Source organism: Ictidomys tridecemlineatus, chromosome 11 (assembly GCF_052094955.1).
Source record: "Ictidomys tridecemlineatus isolate mIctTri1 chromosome 11, mIctTri1.hap1, whole genome shotgun sequence".
Lineage (NCBI taxonomy): Eukaryota > Metazoa > Chordata > Mammalia > Rodentia > Sciuridae > Ictidomys > Ictidomys tridecemlineatus.
The window spans coordinates 13,946,239-13,970,286 of NC_135487.1; the positions used below are offsets into that span (position 1 = coordinate 13,946,239).

The window sequence follows — 24,048 nt, forward strand, 5'->3', positions numbered from 1 at the left end:
AAAAAAACAGCAACAGGAATATTGGTTTTTAATCACATATATCAGCTAGGTGTAGTGGTACAATGCATCTAATTTAGTTCAGATGTCAACTTCTTCTAGGAATCCCTAATTCCTTCTTCCCAGACTAGATGCATAACAGAGTTAGCACGTACTTGTTATAATTCCAGGAACTGAGGAAGTTGAGGCAGCAGGATGGTAAGTTTGAGGCCAGCCTCAGCAACTTAGTGAGACCCTAAGCAACTTAGCAAGACCCTGTTTCAAAATAAAAAGGATTGGAATATATAGTCTGTGGTAAAGTACCCATGGGTTCTATTGCCAGTACAAAATAATAATATCATACTTCTATGACAAAACAGCTGAAGACACAGCCATTTTCTGTTTGACATGGGTCTTTTACGAATTTAGTTCCTTCAAAGAACGCACTGATTTTCTTTTTTCTTGGGGAGAGGGCTACCAGGGATTGAACTCAGGGGCTCTCAACTACGGAGCCACATCCCCAGCTCTATTTTGTATTTTATTTACAGACAGGATCTCACTGAGTTGCTTAGGACCTTGCTAAATTGCCGAGGCTGGCTTTGAACTCAGAATCCTCCTGTCTCAGCCTCCTGAGCCTCTGGGATTACAGGTGTGCACCACCTTAGCCAGCCCAATTTTCTTCATCAATCTGGCTGCCCCAAAACAGCAACTAGACTCCCCAGAAATGTCTACAGCCCTGAGAGATATTACACTCTGAAGTCTTTTCATATAAAGAAAAAATCTTTGTGTTCATAATAGACTATAAAATTGTTCTGTTTAAGTAAAAACTATTTGGGCACCTGAATTCAAACTCATTTGTCTTGATAATCTGAAGGATAACCAGTTTCAATCTAAAGAGTTAGACTTTTAACAGGGACCCAAGAATGTCCTGAAAAATCTAAACCAGATTTTCTGTGTACGGACAATTTTCTGTGGAAAAGGTCAAAGCAGCTTTCATCAAAATGTAAAAGTTGAGCCAAGTGCCATGGTACATGCTTATAATCCCAGCTATTCCAGACACTGAGACAAAAGGATAACAAATTCAATCAATTCCAAAATCGATCCCAAGTTTGAGGCCAGCCTGAGCAACTGAGGAGACCCAGCCTCAAAACAATATTAAGCCGGTTACATGCACCTGTAATCCCAGAGGCTTGAAAGGCTGAGGCAGGAGGATCTACAGTTCAAAGCCAGCCTCAGTGGGTAAGCACCCCTGGGTTCAATCCCTGGTACCCAAAAAAAAAAATTTAAAGGATTAGGGGTTTAGCTCATTGGTAGAGCACTTGCCTAGCATGTGCTAGGCCCTGGCTTCCATTCCCAGCACCAAAAAAAAAAAAAAGTCAAAGTGGTTAAATCACCAACTCCCCCCCCAAAAAAATGTTAAATATTCTCAACACAGCCTCTCTCAACCTTTTTCTTTTGGGTAGGGTGAACTCTACCACTGAGCCACATGCCCAGGTCTATTTTGTATTTTATTTAGACACAGACTCTCACTGAGTTGCTTTGGGCCTCACTAACTTGCTGAGGCTTTCAACTTAGGATCTTCCTGTCTCAGCCTCCTAAACCACTGGGATTATAGGTGTGCACCACCCAGCCCAGCCCTCAACCTCTTAACAGGTTGGGGTAAGCAGACCTCACAGCAGTTTTTTTCCCCCAGCACTAGGGATAGAATCCTAGGTCTCACAAATGCTGGGCAGGCACTCTACCACTAAGCTCCATCCCTTGGTCCTTTTAAATTTGAGAGAGTCTCCCTAAATTGCCTAGGCTGGCTTTGAACTTGCAATCCTACCTCAGCTTTCCAAGCAGCTGGAATTACAGGCATGTACCACTGTGTCTGACTTCAGTGCAAATATTTTGAAGTGACAATTTAATAAAAACTCTAAGTTCCATGTCGGCTTATGTTATCAAAATTCTAAGCATATTTCTCCCTTGCTTTTAGCATTTTTCATATCAGAGTTTTCTTCTTCCAGCCCCTACTATCTACCAAGCCCCATCTTCACAGTCAAAGAGGTCATTTCTACTTGAAATGGTTTTATGGGTCCCGCCATGAAAAACTGATGCCTACTTAAGCAGGTTCCAGTTTACATTCAAATTCATTATTGCTAACATTTCCCTTCGTTTTATCATTTGTCACTTGAACACTAAGTACAAATGAAGGACACCTTGCCATATGACTCTCTCGCTCCTATTTATATATATTAAAAATGTCTGAACTCCTTAATTTGATGCAAACAGCTGTACCCATATATTTTGAGGAACTGATCTATTCAAGCTATGGAAAAAGCAACTCTAGTTCTGCACTCCAGCCTGGATGCTTCAATGTTATCAACTAATCACATGATGACCACTGTGTTAAATACAAATTCCCACATTCCCTCAGGTTAGAAAAACAGAACTGCTCTGTTTCAATCCATTTCTAACCAGTTTCCATTACCAGTTGATATCATTTCCCCACTAGTGTGTTCTGATGAAATCTGTAACCTCTAACTCATTTACTATTTATATAATGTGTTTATATTTTAGCAATTGTAACCTTTCAGTACATAAAGCAAAGGGAAAGGAAGGTAACGAGTTGAAGAATATACATCAAGAGGAAAATTAATTTTAGATTCAATGACATGAGACAAAATTAAACCTTGAAGTTACATAAAACTAAGTATCTAATATACCAGATAAGTTTAAAACTTATCCCCACTGAAAATAATATCTTAAATTTATCTCTAACTGTTTCTTTTATTCAAAGGAAAATTAAGTTGCAGAACTAGTAACTGCTTCTGTTACAACCAACTCAGAGCTTTTAGAAGTCCTCTCTTCACGAAAAACCACTGAGAAAAGCAAACTTAAAAAACACTCAAATCACAGTCTCTGTGTCTAGGAAGTTACTCAATTCACCAAGCACTGTCATAGTCAGCAATGCAGTCCTACTTATTACTTCCATTTAATTGCCAAAACATCTCAAAAATGCAGATAATGAATAATGCACTTGGTGACACAATACAGAAATTTCCAGTCTTACCCAAGAGTATGGAAAATAAGGGGGAAAAAACTGAAATTAGAAAAAAACTTAAACTCACAAAGTACTAATGGAAGATAGAAGTACTTAGGAAATCCAGCACTGACCTCTACCTTGAAGCAGGCAAGCCAATCAACCTTCTCTCACAGTAAAACAATTAGGGATATTAATCAAAACTAACCAGGTTTTCCAGGAGCAACACTCAACATTCTCATAGGTAAACAATTCTTAATTGAACAGAATCATGCAGGATAAAAACATTGTGAAATCAGTACACACATCACACTGGAATGGAACTTATCTTTCCTCTGCGCCACAATGCCTGCATTGAAAAATGTGGACTAACAATATTTAAAGAACAGAGAAAATGACACTTGACAAAAACCAATGACCTGAAATGACTCTGGAAGGGAGATGCCTTTTCCTTCTCAAAGTAATTGATACAGACAAGAATCAAACTAGATTGTGAAATAATCTGTGGCCCTCAGAGGAGTTACTTACTCAAACATCCTACTATCTCTAAAAATCAAATTCATCATGATTCAAACCCCAAAACACATCCAACCAATTATTATTGATTAACAGAAATACAAGGCTTGAGAGGAGGAGGAGGTGCATGAAATGCTACCCTCGGTAGCTAACACCTTTCTATGCCTCTATGGAATTCATTAATAAAATGTTCTACCTTCCTCAGCTAGTTTTTGACTAAAACACCTCATCACCAAGACTTTTCAATCAAAGCTGTCCAAAATTCCACATCGAGCAAATAACGTAAGACACAATACCAGCGTTTCCTCCAGGAGCCCGGCTACCCCGGAAAACATCAGGCCTACGAAGAGCAAATTAAAGCCCTTTAGAAATATTCGTCCTAACACAAGCCTTCCAAGCAGTGAGACCTTTGGGGGTGATGGGTAATGTCAGTTAATTTCCTCTTCCTTTAAAAAGGTCAAAGACAGGGAAGCGTCCGGTGTAACATTTCCTCCTTAGATCGCGCTCCACCACAAACCACATCACAACTCCCCCAATCGTTAAAAAAAACATTAGCCAGAGGGAAGGCTTTTTTGTACGTTTCACCGTAGACTGAAAATCCAACTTACCTCGGGAACGAGCTGATTGGTTTCAAACAGGAAATTTACCAATAAAGTTTATTATGTATTAATAATGATTCGGGGAGCCCACCAAGGCCCGCTGCAAAGGGAGCTGAAGGGAGAGGAGGAGTAGGAGGGTGTGTATCCTCACCACAACCAGAGGAAAGCCTCGCCTGCGGGGTCGATCCCAGGCACCAGCAAATTCTGCCCCATAAAGGGGAGGGGGGCCACCGGAGGAAGAGGAGGCAGCGACAAGAGAGAAGGTTCCCCAGATCTAAAAGGGAAGGGCAGCAGAAGCATGGCCGAGTGGAGCTAGTTTTCACCGTACTGCGGAGGGTCCCAGTGCGCCCCGCAGTGCTGCTGCCGGGGAACCCCAAAAGCTCTGGCCAAGCCCGGTGCCTGGGCTTGAGCGGCAGTCCCTTTCCTGGCTGAAGGGTGGCGGCGGGCAAGAGGGTCCCCCCGGACTGCGGGGTCCCCCCGGGCTGCGGCAACAAGAGCCGAAAGGCCGGCAGGAAGGTGAAAAGGATACTGTTGGGGCGCCTGGGTCTGGAGGGCCCTGATGTTCGGGTGAGGAGGGGCCGCTGCTGCCGCCGCCGCCGCCGCTGCTGCCGCCGCCGGGTGAGGAGGCGGTACCGCTGCTGCTGCTGCTGCTGCCGCCGCCGCCGCCGCCGCCGCCGCCGCTCCGGTGCCGGGTCCGGTTCCTGCTGCAGCCGCTGAGCCTGATTTCAGAGCCGGTTTCTGCGGTAAACTCATGGCAAAGCGAAGCCACCAACCCCCCCAGAGCGGGACCGGGCGCGCCGGGGTGCAGGGGCCGGGGGCAGCGGGGGGGTGGGTTGGGGGCTGACCCGGGGAGGCGGCGGGAGCGGGGGGCCGGGGGGAGGCTGGGAGGAGGAGGAGGAGGGGGCCGGGGCCGGTCACACACGCCCTCCGCCGCCGCCGCCGCCGCCGCCGCCGCCGCCGCCGGCAGCAGCAGCCGCCCCGCGGGCCAGCACCACCGGCTGCCGGTCTCCGTGACAACGCGACCCCAGGGGGGGGGCCGGACCCGGCGGGGGCAGGAGGCGGAGAGACCGGACCTTTCACGGCAATATCCTCATGGGCCGGCGGCGGGGGGTCTTTATCCCCCTCCCCGGGGGAAGCGGCGCCCTTCTCGGTAGCGGGGCTCAGGCGATGCCGGCGGATTTTCTTCACTCAACGAGCAGAGCATCCAACATGGCGCTGCGGCCGCCTCCAGCAGTCCGGCAGGACGGCCGCTCGGAAAACTTCGGGTATTTTCGGAATGACTCGGTAGGCCGAGGATGGGAAGCACCTTCGGCTCTTTCCGGAGACAGAGAGCGGTCGGGATTCTTCGGAAGCGTTCGGGCGCGTCTTCGGTCTCCGTTCGGGAGCGCTCTAGGACTGACTGCCTGCCTCGGGAAAGATCGGCTAGGGGGCTTCTCGGGCTCGCCGCCGGCGAGTGCGGGGCGGAGGGAGAGACCAAAGGCGAGGTCTGGCCGGCGAGAGCCCTCCCCTGCGGCCCAGCCTCGAAGAACAATGGTAACGGCCTGGGAGTCTGCGGTCCGCAGAGCCCTGCCCGCGGGGGCGGCGAGGCGACAAACCCCAGTTCCTGCGGAGAGAACCGCTTAACCCGAGCGAAAGCGGGAGGATAGGAACCCGCCCGCCCCGGGCACTTATTAGCATAACAGATACCAGTCTGAGGCCCTGGGCGACGCAGTTCACGTCCATTATGTCGACACGCTGCCCGTACTCATTGGGAAGGAATTGGAATGAGGAGGCCGGGGGAGGAAAAGTGACCGGTCCAAGGTCGCTCAGCTGGGCAGGGACTGAGCCAGCCAAGCCTGGATCGGAATTCCACTTTCTTTGGGAGGAACCTTGCCTGGTCCCAAGTTGATGTGACCCTCCGTATCTAGTCAGCATCCTTAACCGAGGGCTCTGGATGGGCTCTTCGGAAAGCCTACCCCAGGAGTGGCGCGCCCCTTGAGGGGGCAGCCCATGGTCTTCTCCTCACGTCCGTCGGATGCTGGGGCAACACTCGTTGATAAGGTCTTTTAATCCCCACGCTGGCTCCATCACGATCACTCCCACCCTCACCCCGCACACCCAGCCCCGTGCAAGAGCCTCGTCCCCCGAGCGCTCAGTAGCACTGAGGGAAAAGGAGCCTCCGGATCTCGGAGTAGTCCAGTGGCCACCGGGCATGGCACTGAGCCTTCACTAGCTCATGCAGTCCTGTGCAGTCCAAGTGGAGAAACTGAGGCCAAGAGAGGCTCAGTGCCATCACACACACACACACACACACACACACACACACACACACACACACACGGAAATTGAGGCTCAAAACGAACTGGAGACTTGCCAGGGTCGTGTGGACAACAGTTGACCTTCAAGGTTAGAGCCCAGTTCTGACTCCGGCGACACTGCCTCACCCTGTCCACCTGCCTTCTATTTTTTTTTTTTTAATTAAAGCTTTACATGTAGTGGATGCTTAATTCATGACAGCCCCTGGGGTCCCCAGAAGCGCCCATTGGGATAAAAGAGAAGATACCACCACTGCCACCGCTGTTGGCTGAGGCTCCACAGTTCCCTGGTGAAAAGAAAACCTCATCCCCATCTCCACACAGGAAGGCAGCAGCTACTTCCTACTGAGGAATCCTAAATCGTTTGGATTTGTAACACCTTGTTATCTAGGATTGGATTTCTGCAGCCTCTCCAGTCTTGCCTGGAAAAATTCCCAAGAGGTCCTTAAGTTCCCCAGATTCTCATTTTATGTTCTGAGATCTCAGGCTTCTTTATCCCAATCAAAACCTGTTCCCAGAAAAAGATTTGACTTCTCATTTACACTAGGGTGATAACAAACTGATAATTGCTTAATTGTTATTCTTTTCTGAGCTAGTTTCATTTCCTAACTTAATAGCTACAAGCATCAGGCAATTAGTGTGTGCCTGGTCCTTGCTAAGCACTTCAGGAACATTTATCTCTTTTGAAACAGATAGACCTTGGGCAAAATAATGTCAACGTCCCTGATAAGATTCTGGCCTCAGGCTATCAAAGGGGGAAGCTTGTAGAGAGCAAAGTCAAAAAGATACAGCTCCCTCATCCAAAAGCATGGCCCTGCTTAACACCTCCCCACTACTTACTACAAAGCAGCTAATGTTTATTGATTACCCACTATGTGCCAAGGTACAATTGTGCTAAACATTTTTCTTACATTAACACAGTCCCCTAACAATCTGTAAGATGAATATATTCTCATTTTCGATTAAAGATACTGAGATTCAAAGGTGAAAAAGCAACACGTGTAACTTTTAAGTGGAACTGTTGAGATTCAAACCCAAGGCACCAACTCCAGGTCAGCTCTGCTACACTGCCTGCAACACAGTCATCTCTTCACCACAGCCAGAGTCACTGTCAAGAAGAAAAGCTGCTTTGGGCTGGGCAAGTGGGACATGCCTGTAAGTCCCAGCTATTCAGGAAAATGAAGCAGGAGGATTGCAAGTTTAAGGCCAGCCTGTGCAACTGAGCAAGACCCTAACTCAAAATAAAAAGTAAAAAGGGCTGGGGTCTTAGCTCTGTTGAGTATTCACCTTGCATGTGTTAGACCCTGGTTTTGATCCCTTGTGCCACAAAAAATAAATAAATAAATAAATAAATAAAAAGAAAGAAAATCTGATTCGGGAGTCGGGGAGGTACTGGGGATTGAACTCAGGGGTACTCAACCACTGAGCCACATCCCCAGCCCTATTTTGTATTTTATTAGAGACAGGGTCTCTCTGAGTTGAGGCTGGCTTCGAACTCTCAATCCTCCTGCCTCAGCCTCCTGAGCCACTGGAATTACAGGCACCGCCACTGCACCTGGCTAGAAAAGATGATTTTTGTTAACTTGCCTGTTAAAAGCCCTTCATTGACTTCAGGATTATATCTAAATCCAGGGCCCTTTAGGATCTGGGTGCTACTTTCAGCCTGCTGCTACATTCCACCTTGAATCCAGAGCATCTCGATCTTTTGCCACAATGCCATCATTCTTGCCTTGGGGCCTATATGCTGACTGCTTCTATTACCTGTACCACCAAACCATCCTCTGTCCCCTTAGCCAATTGGCTAATTGCTGCTCTGGAGCTTGGCTCAAGCATCACCTCCTGCAGGCAGCCCTTTTTCTTACTCCTGGGCTGAGCTGGCCAGGGCTCCCAGGACACCCAGGGCCCCCGGGGCAGTGGAAGCTTTCACCTCTTAGGGCACTCCCTTTGGAACCAAATTATCTGAGTGTGATTCTCCGCCCTGCCAATTAGCTGTATGACCTTAGAGAAAACTCTTCACCTCAAGCCACAGTTCTCATCTGTAAAATAGATTCTATCTTCTGAAGTTATCGTGAGAAATAAAAAAATACAAAGCCCATTCCCTGGCTCATAGTCACATTTTTATCTTATTTTTATTTATTTTTTAATTTTTTTTGGTGCTGGGGATTGAACCCAGGGCCTTGTGCATGCAAGGCAAGCACTCTACCAATGGAGCTATAGCCCTAGCCCTCATGGTCATTTTTTAATACATTTTACCTATTATTCATTTATGTGGGGTCATTTCTTGGTCATTTAAAGAGTCCCTTAGAGCTAGCACTCAATAAATAGGATGTGACATTTGCTGAGTGAGTTGCCAGGAGATTTGGTGTTATCCTGGAAAAGTCCTAGGCAACAGGGCCCAGGCCTCACTGCATCAGGAGAAAGAAGGAGAGGAGTTCTGGGTCTTGAGCAGCCAGCCCTCTGCTGTTTCTAGAGCGCGGGACAGGTGAGGGGGACTTAGGAATCTTCTCATGACCCAGTGACTTGTTGGCATGTGGGATCATTGCTCTTTTTCTCTGGGCGAACTGGGATCGGGCGTAAGGTGGGAAGAGCCTTAATTTCTTTTTCTTTTCCTCCTCTCCTTCTCCTTCCTCTCCTCATTCTCCTCCCTCTCCTTTTTTAAGACAGGGTCTTAATTATTTTGCCCTGGTTGGGCTCAAACAGTAGCTGAGACTACAAGCATGTACCTCCGCCCAGACTCCTAATGTCTTTTTTTTTTTTTTTGTACTGGGAATGAAACTCGGGGCACTCAACCACTGAGTTACAGACCCAGCTCTTTTTATTTTTTTAATTTTGAGACAGGGCCTCACTAAGTTGCTAAGGCTGACGTTGAACTTGCAATCCTCCTGCCTCAGCCTCCTAAATTGCAAGGTTATAGGCATGCGCCACTATGCCCAACTTTTCATAGTCATTTTAAAAGTTTGCATGGGGCTGGGCTGGGGATGTGGCTCGAGTGGAGCGCGTTCGCCTGGCATGCGTGAGGCACTGGGTTCGATCCTCGGCACCACATAAAAATAAAATAAAGATATTGTGTCCACCTAAAACTAAAAAATATATATATTAAAAAAAAAAGTTTGCATGGGGGACTGGGCTTGTGGCTCGGGGACAGAGTGCTTGCCTAGCATGTGTGAGGCACTGGGTTCAATCCTCAGCACCACATATAAATAAATAAATAATAAAGATACTTAAACAACTAAAAAATATTTAAAAAAAAAAAAAAGTCTGCATGGAATGTCTGCACTCACAGCCGTGTCTATCAGGAATCCAGTCCTGAGCTGGGGCTAGGGCTCAGTAGCAGAGCACTTGCCTAGCATGTCTGAGGCACTGAGTTTGATCCTCAGCACCACATAAAAACAAACAAATAAAATAAAGGCATTCTGTCCAATTACAACTACAAAAAAAAAAAATTTTTAATAAAAGAGTCCTCCCAGTGGCTCGGGAGGCTGAGGCAGGAGGATCTCGAGTCCAAAGCCAGCCTCAGCACCAGTAAGGCGCTAAGCAACTCAGTGAGATCCTGTCTCTAAAGAAAATACAAAGTAGGGCTGGGGATGTGGCTCAGTGGTGGAGTGCCCCTACAAAAAAAAAAAAAAAGGGTCCAGTTCTGCCTCCTGCCTCACCCAGGTCCATGGGCCCAGTGCCCTCAGGGAACCTCTTATTCTCGGCTGTTTTCAGCTTAAGTCCATGGGATTCTCAGAAGAAATCATCTTTATTAGCCACAAGGGGTTTGTGTCTCAGTAGGTGCTCGGCTCTACCAACGCCTGCCAACAGTGGAGTCCTTACAGACCTTGGTAGCCCAAGATCTAAAACCTTGACATTAAGGTGTAGAGATGGGAGGCCCAAAGGGAGGAGAGTCAGGGCTCCTGTAGTCAGGGGATGTGAATAGAAGGAAAGACACCCTAGTGGGGAAGTCAATGTTTGCTCCTCCTGTGCGGTGCGCATGCCCATCGTGGGCTCCAAATGCTGTCCCAGGAAAGAGTCAGGCCAGCAGGCCCTTCCACGTGTCTCAGGGCCATGGGAGGGTGGCATGTGAGGGTGGCAGTTCCCTTCCAAGGATATAAACTTTTTCTTAGCGTGCTGGGGATGGAACCCAGGGCCTCGTGGAGTATGCACTCTACCCCTGAGCTACACCCCAGCCCCAGTAGTCAAAAACTTTAAGACAGATCTGGACTCTAACCTCACAGCCTAGTGGGTCCACCGGAAGCAAGTTTCCTAACTTCTCTGGGCTATTTGCCCACTGAAGACATGAGGTCGGCCTCTAGCCAGTGTGGTGGCCACACCTGTGATCCCAGCAACTCAGAGGGCTGGGACCGGAGGATGGCAAGTTTGAGGCCAGCCTGGCCCATTTAGGGAGATCCTGTCTCAACAGAAAAATTAAAAGGGCTGGGATGTAGCTCAGTGGTAAAGCGCGCCTGGGTTCAATTCCTAGTACCAAAAATAAAGACAGAGAGCTCTGCCTGCAACCACGAGAGGACCCTGTCTGCAGAGACCCTTAACACAACCTGGGTAGAGGAAGCGCCTCCACAACCTTAGCTCCTTCCCTCGGCCACCTTTCAGCTTCTCTGATTTGCTGTCCCTCAGCCCTCCCGGGGCTGGCTGCCCCACACTGTGCCCACAGTCTGCATAATGGCTTCCAGTCCTTAGCTACTCCTGGAGGTGGCTACAGCCTCTAGGGCTGCAGATAGTTCAGCTTCACCAGGGTGCAACAGGGAGCAAAAAGTATTATGAGATGGTTGAGAGGCTCGATTTCATGTGTATGTTACCATAGTTTTTAAAAAGTTATTCTGTGGAGTCTATTCAGGGCTGAGGATGCCTTCCGGGGGTTGCCTTTCCCAAACTCCAGGATTTAGGGATGGAGCAGATGGGAAAGCATTTTCTCAAGGTTATAGCAAGCGAGCAGCAGAGCCAGGATACAAGCTCACGGCCTCTCTTGGCTTCCAGACCCAGGTGTCTCTCACCATCTGATCGTATCCTGCCACCCCACAGGGCTTTTGCCACTTGAAGCACAGGCCGCAGCTCCCCTCTGTGCCTCAGGAGGGAATTCCAGAATTCACCAGACAAGCACTGTTGAGAGACAACTATGTGCAGGCCACTGTGCTGGGCCCCTAGGGAGCCCAGGAAGTCACGTCTGGTTGCAAAGAGAAATAGGTCACTGGAAATTTTCTCCTGCATAAGTCCACCTCAAGGAACGTGCGCATGATAACTCACACCAAACCAAGTCCCGGGGCACCTCCGTGCCAGCCTCCGACTGCCTGCTCTGCCGCTGAGTTTCCTTTTCCTAGGAAGGAGAAAGTGGATCCAGGAAACCCTCCCCAGGGGCTCTGGGGACAGCCAGACCTAGATATTCCAGCTTCGTTGCTTTGTTGTGGTGGTGATGGTAACAAAATACACACAACGTAAAATTTACCACATTACACATCGTGCAGTTGGGTGGCATTAAAAAGTACGCTCACATGGCTCTGTAACTGACACCACCGTCCGTCTCTGGAATGTTCTCATCATCCCAGACTGGAGCTCCATACCCACTACACAACAGCTCCCCGCGTGGCCTCCCCTTAGTCCCCGTCAACCACAGCACTATTTTCTGCTTCCGTGAGTCTGACTATTTGAGGTAGCTCCTGCAAGGGGAATCATGTGGCATTTGTCCTTTGGTGAGCCAATTATTTCACGTGGCATGTTCTCAAGATGCATCCCTGCTGCAGCATGGATCAGAATTCATTCCTTTCGAGGACTGAGAACTATGCCACTGTGTGGGGCTGGCTTGGGTTCGGTTCATCTATTCAGACGTCTCCAGACGTTGGACTCACTTCTCCCTTTTGGCTACTGTGAATAATGCAGCTACTAACAAAAATGCACCTGTTTGAAGGTGTCTGCTTGCGCTCCTGCTTTCAGTTCTTTGGGACACGTACGTGGATGTGGAACTGCTGGGTCACATGATAATTCTCTGTTTCACCTTTGAGGGACAGCCCTGCTGTTTTTTCAAACTGGTTGCACCATTTTTTGTCACTCCATCAGCCAGGGACAGGGTTCCAGTTTTTCCACAGCTGTATTTATACTTTTTCTTTTTTCTTTTTGTGGTATCTAACTTAATGGGTATGAAGTCCCTTTCTCATTATGATTTTTTTTGGGGGGGTACCAGGGATTGAACTTAGGGGCACTCGACCACTGAGCCACATCCTCAGCCCTATTTTGTATTTTATTAGAGACAGAGCCTCACTGAGTTGCTTAGTGCCTTGGACAGTTGCTGAGGCTGGCTTTGAACTCGAGATCCTCCTGCCTCGGCCTCCCAAGCCACTGGGATTACAGGCATGCGTCACTGCATCTGGTTTCTTATTGTGGTTTTTGATTTTGATTTGCATTTCCTTTTTTTTTTTTTTTGTACCAGGGATTAAACTCAGGGGTGTTTAACCACGAAACCACATCCCCAGCCCCCTTTTATATTTTATTTAGACATAGGGACTCACTAAATTGCTTAGGACCTCGATAAGTTGCTGAGGCTGGCCTCAAACTTGTGATCCTCCTGCCTCAGCCTCACAATTTGCTGGGATTACAGGTGTGTGGCACTCCACCTGGCTTTTCCCTAATGATTAGTGTTGCTGAGCGTCTTCTCATGCTCACTATTCACCATTTGTGTGTCTTCAGAGAAACCTCTACTAGAGTCTTTTGCCTATTTTAAAATTTTTTATGTATTTTTTTTTATATATTTACTTTTGCAGTGCTGGGGATGGAACCCAGGGCCTCCCATATGTGCTAGACAAGCACTCCACTACTAAGCCACGCCCCCAAGCTCTTTGTTTTGGTTCGGTACCAGGGATAGAACTCAGGGTGCTTTCCGGAAAAGCCTAATCCCCAGCCCTTTTGTAATATTTTATTTAGAAACAGATCTCACTGAGTCGCTTAGGACCTCATTAAATTGCTGAGGCTGGCTTTGAACTCAAGATCCTCCTGCCTCAGCCTCCTGAGCTACTGGGATTATAGGTGTGCACCACTGGGCCCGGCTGGGTTATTCATTTTGTTATCATTGTTGAGCGGTAGACGTTCTTTCCAGCTCTGTCAATTTTAACTGTGTGTCCTTGAGCCAAGTGCTTCAGTTTCCTCAACTGTAAAACAATTTTTTTTTTTTTTTTTTTTTTTTTTTTTTTTTTTTAAAGAGAGAGTGAGAGAGGAGAGAGAGAGAAATTTTAATATTTATTTTTTAGTTCTCGGTGGACACAACATCTTTGTTGGTATGTGGTGCTGAGGATCGAACCCGGGCCGCACGCATGCTAGGCGAGCGCGCTACGGCTTGAGCCACATCCCCAGCCCGTAAAACAATTTTTTAAATGGTGGATTTCTACTTCCTAGAGCTGTGGGGATTAAATACACTAGTAAGAAAAAAAAAACAACCATTTGGGTATCTGACTAACAACATATACTGAGCCTCACTATGCACCAAGTTTTAGGCAAAATTCTTTTTTTTTTTTTTTTTTTTAAAGAGAGAGTTAGAGAGGAGGGGGGAGAGAGAGAGAGAGAGAGAGAGAGAGAGAGAGAGAATTTTTAATATTTATTTTTTAGTTCTCGGCGGACACAACATCTTCATTGGTATGTGGTGCTGAGGATCGAACCCGGGCCGCACGCATGCTAGGCGAGCGCTAGGCAAAATTCTTGACATGCATTAATTCATTTAATTGGGTTCTGAGGATTAATAGTGACTGCATGTAGGAGATGATACAGAGCAGAGCCCTTCCTCCCTTGTCTGGGTCCTCTCTTGTCTGGGTCCTTGGACCCTCAAATGCACCAAAGCCACTGAGCTGCCCCATTACTGAGACCAGCCTGCATTTCCAGTGGGCCCGGCCCAGTAAAAGGCCTCTACTACCTACTAGTGCCTCTAGCCCTGTGCAAGCCCAGGGACTTCACTCCATCACCCACACACCCCTCCGGAGTCTAGAAACCACATCCCTCTACCCTGGGTGGCCCAGCCTTCCCCTGGCTCTGGTTGAGTCTGAGGCTATTTAAATATCCTGCCAAGCTCGCTGCCTTGGGAAAATCCTGGACTCTGATTTACCCCGTATCTAGTGACTAGAGGAGGAAGCTGGATTTCCAGATGCCCACAGCTGGCGCCGTCCAAGGCTGGCTCCTGTGATCTCCGTGGGAGCCAGCCCCGCCTGGCCGCCCTCGCTCCAGACACCTGGAAGAAGGCCGCAGCGTGGCTCGGCTCTGCCTTTTCCCACCAGCGGGAGAATGAAAATAGCAGCGGTTCAGGATTAATTCTGCAGATGAACATTTTTTCATTTTCCCAAATTTGGCAATTAGCTCTTTTCTCCCCTCCACCCTCACCGCCTGCCTTTTCTTGCGCTGGAATAGACACACTGGAGCAGCTGCTGGCTCTCGCCCGTTCTGCAGGGTGAGTGGGTATGGGCTACCGTCCAGTTCCTCCGATGGGCACCTGTGGCCCGTCACATCTGGTACTTGTCCATCTCAGTCCCCGCCCCGCGGCCCTCTGACACACACCCGGGACACCCACACACTCTGATGTCCCCAGGGCTTTTCCACACAGTGGCCCTCACCCCCTGAAGGCGCTCCTGGGTTGCCTGGAAGCTCCTATTTGCCCTTCCAAACCCAGCTCAGGTATCATCCGTGAGACGAACTTTCCTTGGTTCCCTCTCCCTGCCCTAAACAGAATTAATTGTTCCGTCCCCTGCGGTAGGACATTATTTTCTTGTGATTTCATTGCACTCTATTAAAGGGCTTGTGTCGCCTAGTATCTGGCACAGGGGAAATATTCAATACTTATTTCTCCTGGGCGGGAGGTAGAGCTCAGGACACTTGCCTAGTGTGTGGGGGAGGCCCTGGGTTCGATCCCCAGCCCCAGAAAAATCAAACAAAATATATTTATCTCTTCTGTGAAGCTGGATTTTAAATAGCGTGGGGATAACAGCACAACTTGCTTTTTGAACATTAAAAAAAAACACAACTTTTTCATTTCATGCCTTAACACAGAGGCTTTCTTTCTCTCAGGGACAGAGACTGTGACTTTCACCTGCATTGCTGCGTGCCCAGCACAGAGCCTGGCACATGGGAGATGGATGCTCCGTAAACAGTTAAGGAGGGAGGTTGATTGAGTCTTTGAATGTGACCCTACCCTGTCAGATTTTGGAATTGCCATCTGTAGGGGGAAGTGGGAGCTCTCTGCCACCCAAATTTCATTTTATTTGTTTGTTTTGGTACCGGGGATTCAACCCAGGGGTGCTTAACCACTGAGTCCTTTTTATTTTTTGTTTAGAGACAGGGTCTTTCTTGCTAAGTTGCTGAGGCTGGCTTTGAATTTACGACCAGCCTCAGCCTCCGGAGTTGCTGGGATTATAGGCTTGCCCCACCATGCCCGGCCACCTAGGAGTTTCAGAGTGGCCTCTCCTGCTCCTAGGGGAAATTGGGTCCTTCTCCCTGACACTATAACTGAGAAATGTGGGCGGAGGACTCAGTGCTGTCCTACTTCTGCGGCTTGGGCATGGGGTTTGGAACACAATAGATCTTGGCACAAATCCCAGTTCTGAGACCTTAGTTGAATTGCTTCACCCTCTGGACCTCAATTCCTCTCCTCTGTGCGTAGGACATGATGACAGTTCCAATGTTCCCAGGAAGTTGCAAGGTGGCAAGATCCAGCACAGTTCTGGACACACAGGAGACTGTCAATCAATGGGGATCCCCCTCCCCCTTCAGCCCTTCCTTATCTCTCATACAGCTGAAGCTCTTTGGGGAGGGGAAATGCCACACGGCTCTGCAGTAGCAGCACAGAGCTCTAAATCATGGACCAGAAGGGCACAGCGGCTAAGAGTCCCGGCCTCGGGGCCAGGGTTACTTGGGTTCCCATCTCCACTTTCTAGCCATGTGATCTGAACTTCAACTTCTATCTGTGGTGTAGTCATGATGATACCAGCCTTGATCTCCTAAGACTTTATAAATGAAAAAGTGGAAAGCACCCGTTGGGGGTGAAGGTCAGTGGTAGAGTGTGTGCTTAGACTGCAGGAGGCCCTGGGTTCCATCCCCAGCACCAAAATAAATCAGAGCTCCCGATAGATAGGAAGCTCTCAAGAAACCAGAATGCAAGCCAGCTCTTGTGTTCAAGAAGTCTCCTGCTAGACTTGGTCTGGTCAGCCTCGTAGCTGCCCCGTGACAGGACCTGCCACCATGACTTGATGTCTGCAAGGACTAGAATCTCTGGATTACCATTTCTGGCTGACCCTCACTCCACTCCTGGCCTGGAGGTGAGGAGAAACCTGACTGCAGAGGTGGCTCAGTGTACTGGGTACCATGGTTTATTTATTTATTTATTTTTTATTTTTATTTTTTTTAAGAGAGAGTGAGAGAGGGGGGAGAGAGAGAGAGAGAGAGAGAGAGAGAGAGAGAGAGAGAGAGAGAGAGAATTTTTAATATTTATTTATTTTTTAGTTCTCGGCAGACACAACATCTTTGTTGGTATGTGGTGCTGAGGATCGAACCCGGGCCGCACGCATACCAGGCGAGCGCGCTACCGCTTGAGCCGCATCCCCAGCCCCCATGGTTTAAATAAGCCTCCAATGTTCTGGAAATTTCATCTCCAGAAATCTTGATCATGGTAATTAGAGGTGGAGATCAATAGATGGAGATCCCTTGCCTTGCAGTGATTAGAATTAGATGAGGTCACAAGGGTGTGGCCCCAAGGATGGCAGTAGTGGCTGTATTAAAAGGAACAGAGACCGGAGTTAGCCCGCTGGCTCTGCCTTACTGTGTAAGGCCCTCCGCCATGTTCTCCTGCAGCAGGAGGCCCTCACCAGATGCTGGTGCCAGGCTCTTGGACTACAAGAAATACATTTATTTTTCTTATAAATTACCCAGTCAGTGGCACTCAGTTGCAGCAATAGAAAATGGACCAGGACAGTGGACTGTGAGGTCAGACTCAAAGTAGGTCTGAATCTGTTCCACCACTTCCTGGCTCCTTTACCCTCCAGATCCCAGTTTCCCACTAGGAATGACAATGTCCCTCTCACAGAGCTGATTTGAGGATTACAGAGGATCCCACGTGCAAAGCCCTGACAAAGGAGCCAGGCCCCCAGGAGTGGAGGCTCAGGGGAGAGTGGTTCCCTGCCCCGCCTTCTGGGCTGGCACTCTGCCCCTTCCTGGCTCTGGCACTGCCCACTGAGTTCAAAAGTGGCTGCTGCAGCTGTCGTTTCTGAAAATACATTCCCTGGCTGCTTTCTGTCTTTTCATCCAAGTCTTTCCCAAATCCTTCAACAGTCTCAAATTGGGGGTTTCAACACACACACACACACAAAAAAAAAAAAAAAAAAAAAAACCAAAAAACTCAAACTCTGACCTCTGTGTCCCACCAAGTTGGCAAATGTCCCAGAGGATCTTGACCACTAGTCACTGAGTTAGACATTCGGTTCCCTCGGTCAAACTCACTCATATCTGACAAGATCAATAAGGGAACCGGGCAGCAATGATCAAAAGGGCCCACACTGGCTCTGGAGGCAGCTCTCGCAGCAGGATCTCACACCACACAAAAGTGCATGCAGGGGGTGTTCCATAAAAGCTCCTCTACTCACAGGCAGCCCTCATGCCCAGAGACACTGAAAAAAAAAAATGGTTCCCATGACAACGGGCTGCAAATGTTCTATATAAATGAGTCTGTGCGCTCCTGTGTGTGTACATAGCCACACAGAGAGGCACGGAAATAAACTCTTGGCATGATTTTTTTCCTATTCCAAACACAAAATAACTCGCAAGGATTGATGGCTGGAAGGGAGAACAAAGCTTTTTGAACCAACATTTTTCCAATGTACTGGCTCCCAGTGATGCCCAACCGTTTTAATGTGGGTCTGTTTTGGTTCCTGCACCCGGAATATAGTAGATTGTCAATAAATAATTGTTGAGGGAATGAATAAATGATGGATAAATGGAAGAAAAGAAAAGGAAGGAGGGAGGGAGGGAGAAGAAAAGCCTGGAATATCAAGGCTGGAAAGGCTCCTACTGAGTATCCAATCCCATCTTACTCCCTGTGTCTCTGTTGGAGAAACTGAGGCTCAGAAAAGAAGGATTCTTCCTTTCTTCTGCCCCAACATAATTACTGGCAGAGAATAGTAGCATAGACCCAGACCTAGAAATTCATTAAATACTTAATAAATATGAGTTAAATTTCTATAATAATACACACGTATTGAACAATTATTATCTGTCAGCCCTACATTAACTACATGCAGACAGTATCTCATTTAAAATTTGCACCCATGCAAGGGATAGGTTAAAATTCCCATTGAAGCCAGTGATGGTGGTGCATGCCTATAATCCCAGCAGCTCAGGAGGCTGAGGCAAAGGGATCAGGAGTTCAAAGCCAGTCTTAGCAACTTAGCAAGGCCCTAAGCAACTTAGCAGACCCTTTCTCTAAATAAAATACAAAGGGGCTGGGGATGTGGCTCAATAGTAAAAGTGCCCTTGGGTTCAATCCCTGGCACACACACACACACACAAAAATGCATTTAACAGAGGTGTAAACTGTTTATCCGAGAGGTGACATCACTAGACCTAAGTTATAGAGTCAGTATGCAGTCAAAGGGGGAAATTAAACTCAGGACACTCAGATACCAAGTCCTGAGCCTCTCTGTTCAGGACCTCTCTCTAAACCCACTGCCAAGGATAATTAGCTGCCTTCTTGCAGATGTTGAGGGCTCCAGGGATAAAATAACTCGCCTAAGACAGGAAGCTGTGGAGGAAGGACTTGAACTCACATTTTCGGACACGCAGTCCAGGATTCCTTCCAGTTTCCTTCCTGCTTTCGAGAGTCAGCCATCTGACTGGGCAAAGGAAGAGGACCCCCTTCTGGCTGTCTTTGCCTCCCAGGACTCAGTTCCCCCAAGGACTCTGCTGATTTTAAGCGTCTCTTTGGGTTTTTGCGCCGCCTAGTGGTAATATCTTAAACTGCATCAGACCTAACTAATGAACCAGCCCAAGCCCTCTTTGGAACCAGGTGTTTGCCCTAGTTCTCTGGAAGGAAATAGAACTAGTGCTTAGGTCCAAGTGTAGGCTCCTTGCTGTCCTGGACGGACGTGCCACACTCTCCTTTTTTTCTCAGCTTCCTGACTGGCCTCCCTGACTCCATTCCAGCCTCCTCCAGTCTGTTCTCTGCATATCCAGCCAGAGAACCCAAAATGAACCATGTTATTCACTCCACTCCCTGCTTATACTCCCCATAGTGTTTTTTGTTTTGTTTTGTGGTTTTTTTTTTTTTTTTTTTTTTTTTTTTTGGTGGTGGTGCTAGGGATTGAACTCACGGCCTAGTGCATGCAAGGCAAGTACTCTACCAACCAGCTATATCCTCAGCCCCTACACTCGCTCTAGTGTCCATTTTCTGAGGATGAAGTCCATCCTCCTTATGGCCTGCAGGACACAGTCAATGGTCCCCACCTCTCTCTCTCCCTGCCTCCACCCTGTCTCTCTCTCTGATCTTCAGCCTCCTCGTCTTCTTCCAATTGCTTGTGTCTGTCTGAGCCACTTCCAAAGTCAGCCTTTACACACACAGCCCCACACCTAGCCAATTCCCTACCCTGTACCTGGAAAATTGCTAAGTTCCTGCTAAGAAGCTGGAAGACGACTGCCTCAGAGATGCACTGTTTTGAACCTGGGCCTGACCCTTGCTAGGCAAGCACTCTACCCTGAGCTGCACACCCCCCCCCAAGAACGCACCTTTATATTCCCCTGCAATGCCACTCCCAGAGTGCTCTTTGGACTTGCAGTTACTTATGCAATGACTGCCTTTATTGTAGTTGACAAGAACCCCATCTCACTCAATCTCACTCAATGGGGCACTCCCAGCACCAGGCACAATTCCTAGACATGTAGCTTCTCAATATTTGTTAAATGAATGAATGGATTAAAATGAAGCAAAGGAAAAACCTGATACTTAGTAAGCTCTATATGCCACAAAGTACTCTAAATTATGTGTGTGTGTGTGTGTGTGCACGCACACAACTGGGGAATGAACCCAGGGGTGCTCTACCACTGACCTGCATCCCCAGAACGCCCCTCTTTTTTTGAGTCAGGGTCTCTATAAGTTGCCCAGGCTGACTTTGAACAAGTGATCCTTCTGCCTCAGCCTCCCGAGTCGCTGGGATTACAGGCACAAGCCACTGTGCCAAAAGAAAAGCCCTTATAACCAATATCTCACATGAGCTTTGACATGGCCATTATTAGCTTCATCTTACAGGTGCAGAAACAGACTCTGAAAATTTAAACTGGCGGGGCATAATGACACGTTCCTGTAGTTCTAGCTAATCAGAGGATTGAGGCAGGAGGATCATTTGAGCCTGACCAGGCACTGTGGCGCACGCCTGTATTCACAGCAATTTGGGAAGTTGAGGCAGGAGGATTGCAAGTTCAAAGCCAGCCTCGGCAATTTATTGAGGCCTTAAGCAATTTAGTGAGACCCTGTCTCAACATAAAACATAAAAAAGGTTGGGGATATGACTCAGTGGTTAAGCGACCCTTGGTTCAATCCAAACCCTGGTACGAAAACAAACCAACCAACAACAACAACAAAAATCGTAATGCATCCATTGCTGGGCATGGTGGATCATGCTTGTAATCCCAGTGTCATGAGAGGCTGAGGTAGGAGGATCAAAAGTTCAAAGCCAGCCTCAGCAATTTAACAGGTCCCTAAGCCACTTAGCAAGACCCTGTCTCAAAATAAAAAATGAAAAAAGGGCTGGGGATGTTGCTCAGTGGTTAAGTGTTCCTGGGTTCAATTCCTAGTACTTAACAAAACAAATAAATAAAAACAAAAACCTTACTATAAGGTTATTTAAAAAAAAAGAATGCATACAAAAACTAGTGACATCTGAATAATGTCTGTATTCTCCTTAACAGTAATATACTGGTACAGTTTTTTGAGGTGATTATATCCGGTTTTGACATTGGCTATATTTATGCAGGATAGGTAAAGGGTACATAGGAATCTTTATGCAAGTTTCTGCAACTTCCTGTGAGTCTATAATTGTTTTATTTTTTTAAATTTGTTTATTGGTGCATTATAATCATACATAATAGTGGGATTCATTGTTACGCGTTCATACATGCACACTATAATTATTTTAAAATAAGGATTCTTTAAAATGAAAGCATAATTTTTCTGTATCCTGATTGTGGTTACATGATTCTATACACGTCTCAAAACTCATTGAACTGCACATACAAAAAGTCAATATTATCATACATAAATTTTTAAAAATGTGGTCAAACAAAGACTTCTTCAGATTAGCAAAAGCTGAGAGAATTCATTACTACCAGACCTGTACTCTATGAAATCTTCTTTTAAAAAAGTTTTTAATTGTAGATGGACACAATACCTTTGCTTTATTTATTTTTATGTGGTGCTGAGGATTGAACCCAGTGCCTTACTCAAGCCACTAGGACACCTCTACCTTAAAAATTCATAAACCAAAAGCACACTGCATTTCCAGAGGGATTTCAGAGGTCACTGTCACCGTCAGGACTTGAAAGACGCAGGAGTGGTGATTCCCACCACATCCCATCTCCCCCGTCTGTTTGGTCTGTGCAGAAGGCTCAGGGGGATGAGTGTGGGTTATTATAAGGTCAGTGACTCTATTGCAGCCACCATCTAGATACGGTGTCATGATCTGGTCCCACGGTCCCAAACCATCATGTGACACACTCACACCCATCGTAAACCACCATGTGACATGCTCACCTCCATCCCGCACCATCAAATGACACACTCCAATCCCCAATTCTGGCACGCAGCTACTGATCTGCAGCTTGCCTTCCTTCCCCTTCCCTGTCCATCACGGCCATCACAAGGGACTTTCTTAGATCTGGAAAGGACAGCAAGACACCTTCATTGTCCTGCCTCAGGAGTGTATCGACTCTCTAGGCCAACGTCCCAACTTAGTGCACAGAGATCTCCATGACCTTTCTCTTCCACCAGGTACCGCCTGGCCCATGACATGGACGTCGTCACGCTGAAGTGGTGACTGTCCTACACTCGGGGATCCATATGCATGTGAGGGGTAGGGGGAGGAAGTCCAGCTGGAATTCAGAGCCTTCTTCCTCAGCAAAATATCTAGGGGTCCAGCAGTGTGGGTATGCTGAGATACCCTTCTACAGTTGCTCCATCTGGTACCCCTATGTCCAAGAAAGCAGCATGGTGCCTAGTGGGCACCTCTGCACTTGAAAGATATCGTATTCTTCATTTGGATGTGTTGCTCTGACCCATTTACTGGGTGATCCAAAAAAAAAAAAAAAACCTGCCCTCTCTCTCTCTCTCTCTCTCTCTCTCTCTCTCTCTCTGTCTCTGTCTCTCTGTCTCTCTGTCTCTCTGTCTCTCTCTCTCTCTCTCTCTCTCTCTCTCTCTCTCTCTATATATATATATATATATATATATATATATATATATATATATATATATATATATATTTATTTATTTCAGCACCAGGGATTGAAACTAGGGGTGCTCTACCACTGAGCCACATCTCCAGCCCTTTTTTATTTATTTTGAGACAGAGTCTTGCTAAATTACTAAAGCTGGCCATGAACTTGTGATGCTTGTGCCTCAGCCTCTTCAGGTGTGTGCCACCAGGCCTTGCTGAAAAACTGCTAGCTTTTTTTTTTTTTTTTTTTTTTTTTTAGTACTGAGGATTAAACTCAGGGGCACTCAACCGCCGGGCCCCATCCTCAGCCCTATTTTGTATTTTATTTAGAGACAGAGTCTCACTGAGTGGCTTAGTGCCTTGCTTTTGCTGAGGTTGGCTTTGAACTCACGATCCTCCTGCCTCAGCCTCCCATGATACTGGGATTACTGGCGTGTACCCTTGTGCCTGGCCAAACTTATATGTCACTTTTTCTACATAGCAGGAAGAGGATGTAGAATGTTGGCAATTTTGAGGGCATATAAATGATTATTTGGGTAATGAATAGTTCCAGAATTGTGTGTGTGTGTGTGTGTGTGTGTGTGTGTGTGTGTACACGTGCTGGGGATGGAACCCAGTAGGTCTGACCACTGGGCTACATCCTCTTTAGAATCTGAATGAGCCCCAGGGACAAACACTCTCTTGTAAGGGACATCTGTACAGGGGCAGTGACCTCCAAGGGGATTTCAAGGTGGGGGTGGAGGAGGCCCCAATCCCTTTTGCAGCCTCCTCTTCGCATAGATCTGGGAACTCCGGGGGCTCCCGGTACTTGGGTGGGCAGAAGCCACCAGCTTTCTCCTAGGTCATGAGCCGGACACACCCCAAACCCCACTGTGTTTTGGAGGCACCTTCTCTGAGCCCAGCAAGCCCCAGAGGTAAGCCCTCCTGCAGGACTGCTTCGGTGGCTCTTGCAGAAAGCCACGCCTCATCCTGGGACGGACGTCACATCTGGGATGTGACCATGCCTGGGCCACCCTGGCCATCAGCTGCCCTGGGTGACAGGTGTGTGCTGTTGGTGGCTTCTTTTCCTTCTGTTCAGAGGCGGACCACAGCTGATATGACATCTGACACTGGAGCCCTGCGTCTTGCTGAGGTGGACATTAGGGTCCTGATTGATGTTGCCTAATGCAGACTGGAGAGCGGCCAGGGGGCTCTGCACTCTCCAGGTGCTT

At 47.6% G+C, this 24,048-nt stretch overlaps 1 protein-coding gene across 31 annotated transcripts in view; it reads right to left on the reverse strand.

Annotated features, from left to right (window-relative positions):
* Positions 1-5,009, reverse strand: part of Eif4g3 (eukaryotic translation initiation factor 4 gamma 3) — a 283,893-nt gene extending 278,884 nt beyond the window's left edge. For 30 of the 31 annotated variants that reach the window (XM_078025501.1, XM_078025499.1, XM_078025498.1 and 27 more), the window contains exon 1: positions 4,643-5,009. In XM_078025501.1, the coding sequence (XP_077881627.1) occupies positions 4,643-4,866 (224 nt within the window). In that variant the 5' untranslated portion in view covers positions 4,867-5,009. The remainder of the gene's footprint in view (positions 1-4,642) is intronic. The other variant, XM_078025510.1, reaches the window with a different exon arrangement.
* Between the last annotated feature and the right edge of the window lie 19,039 nt (positions 5,010-24,048).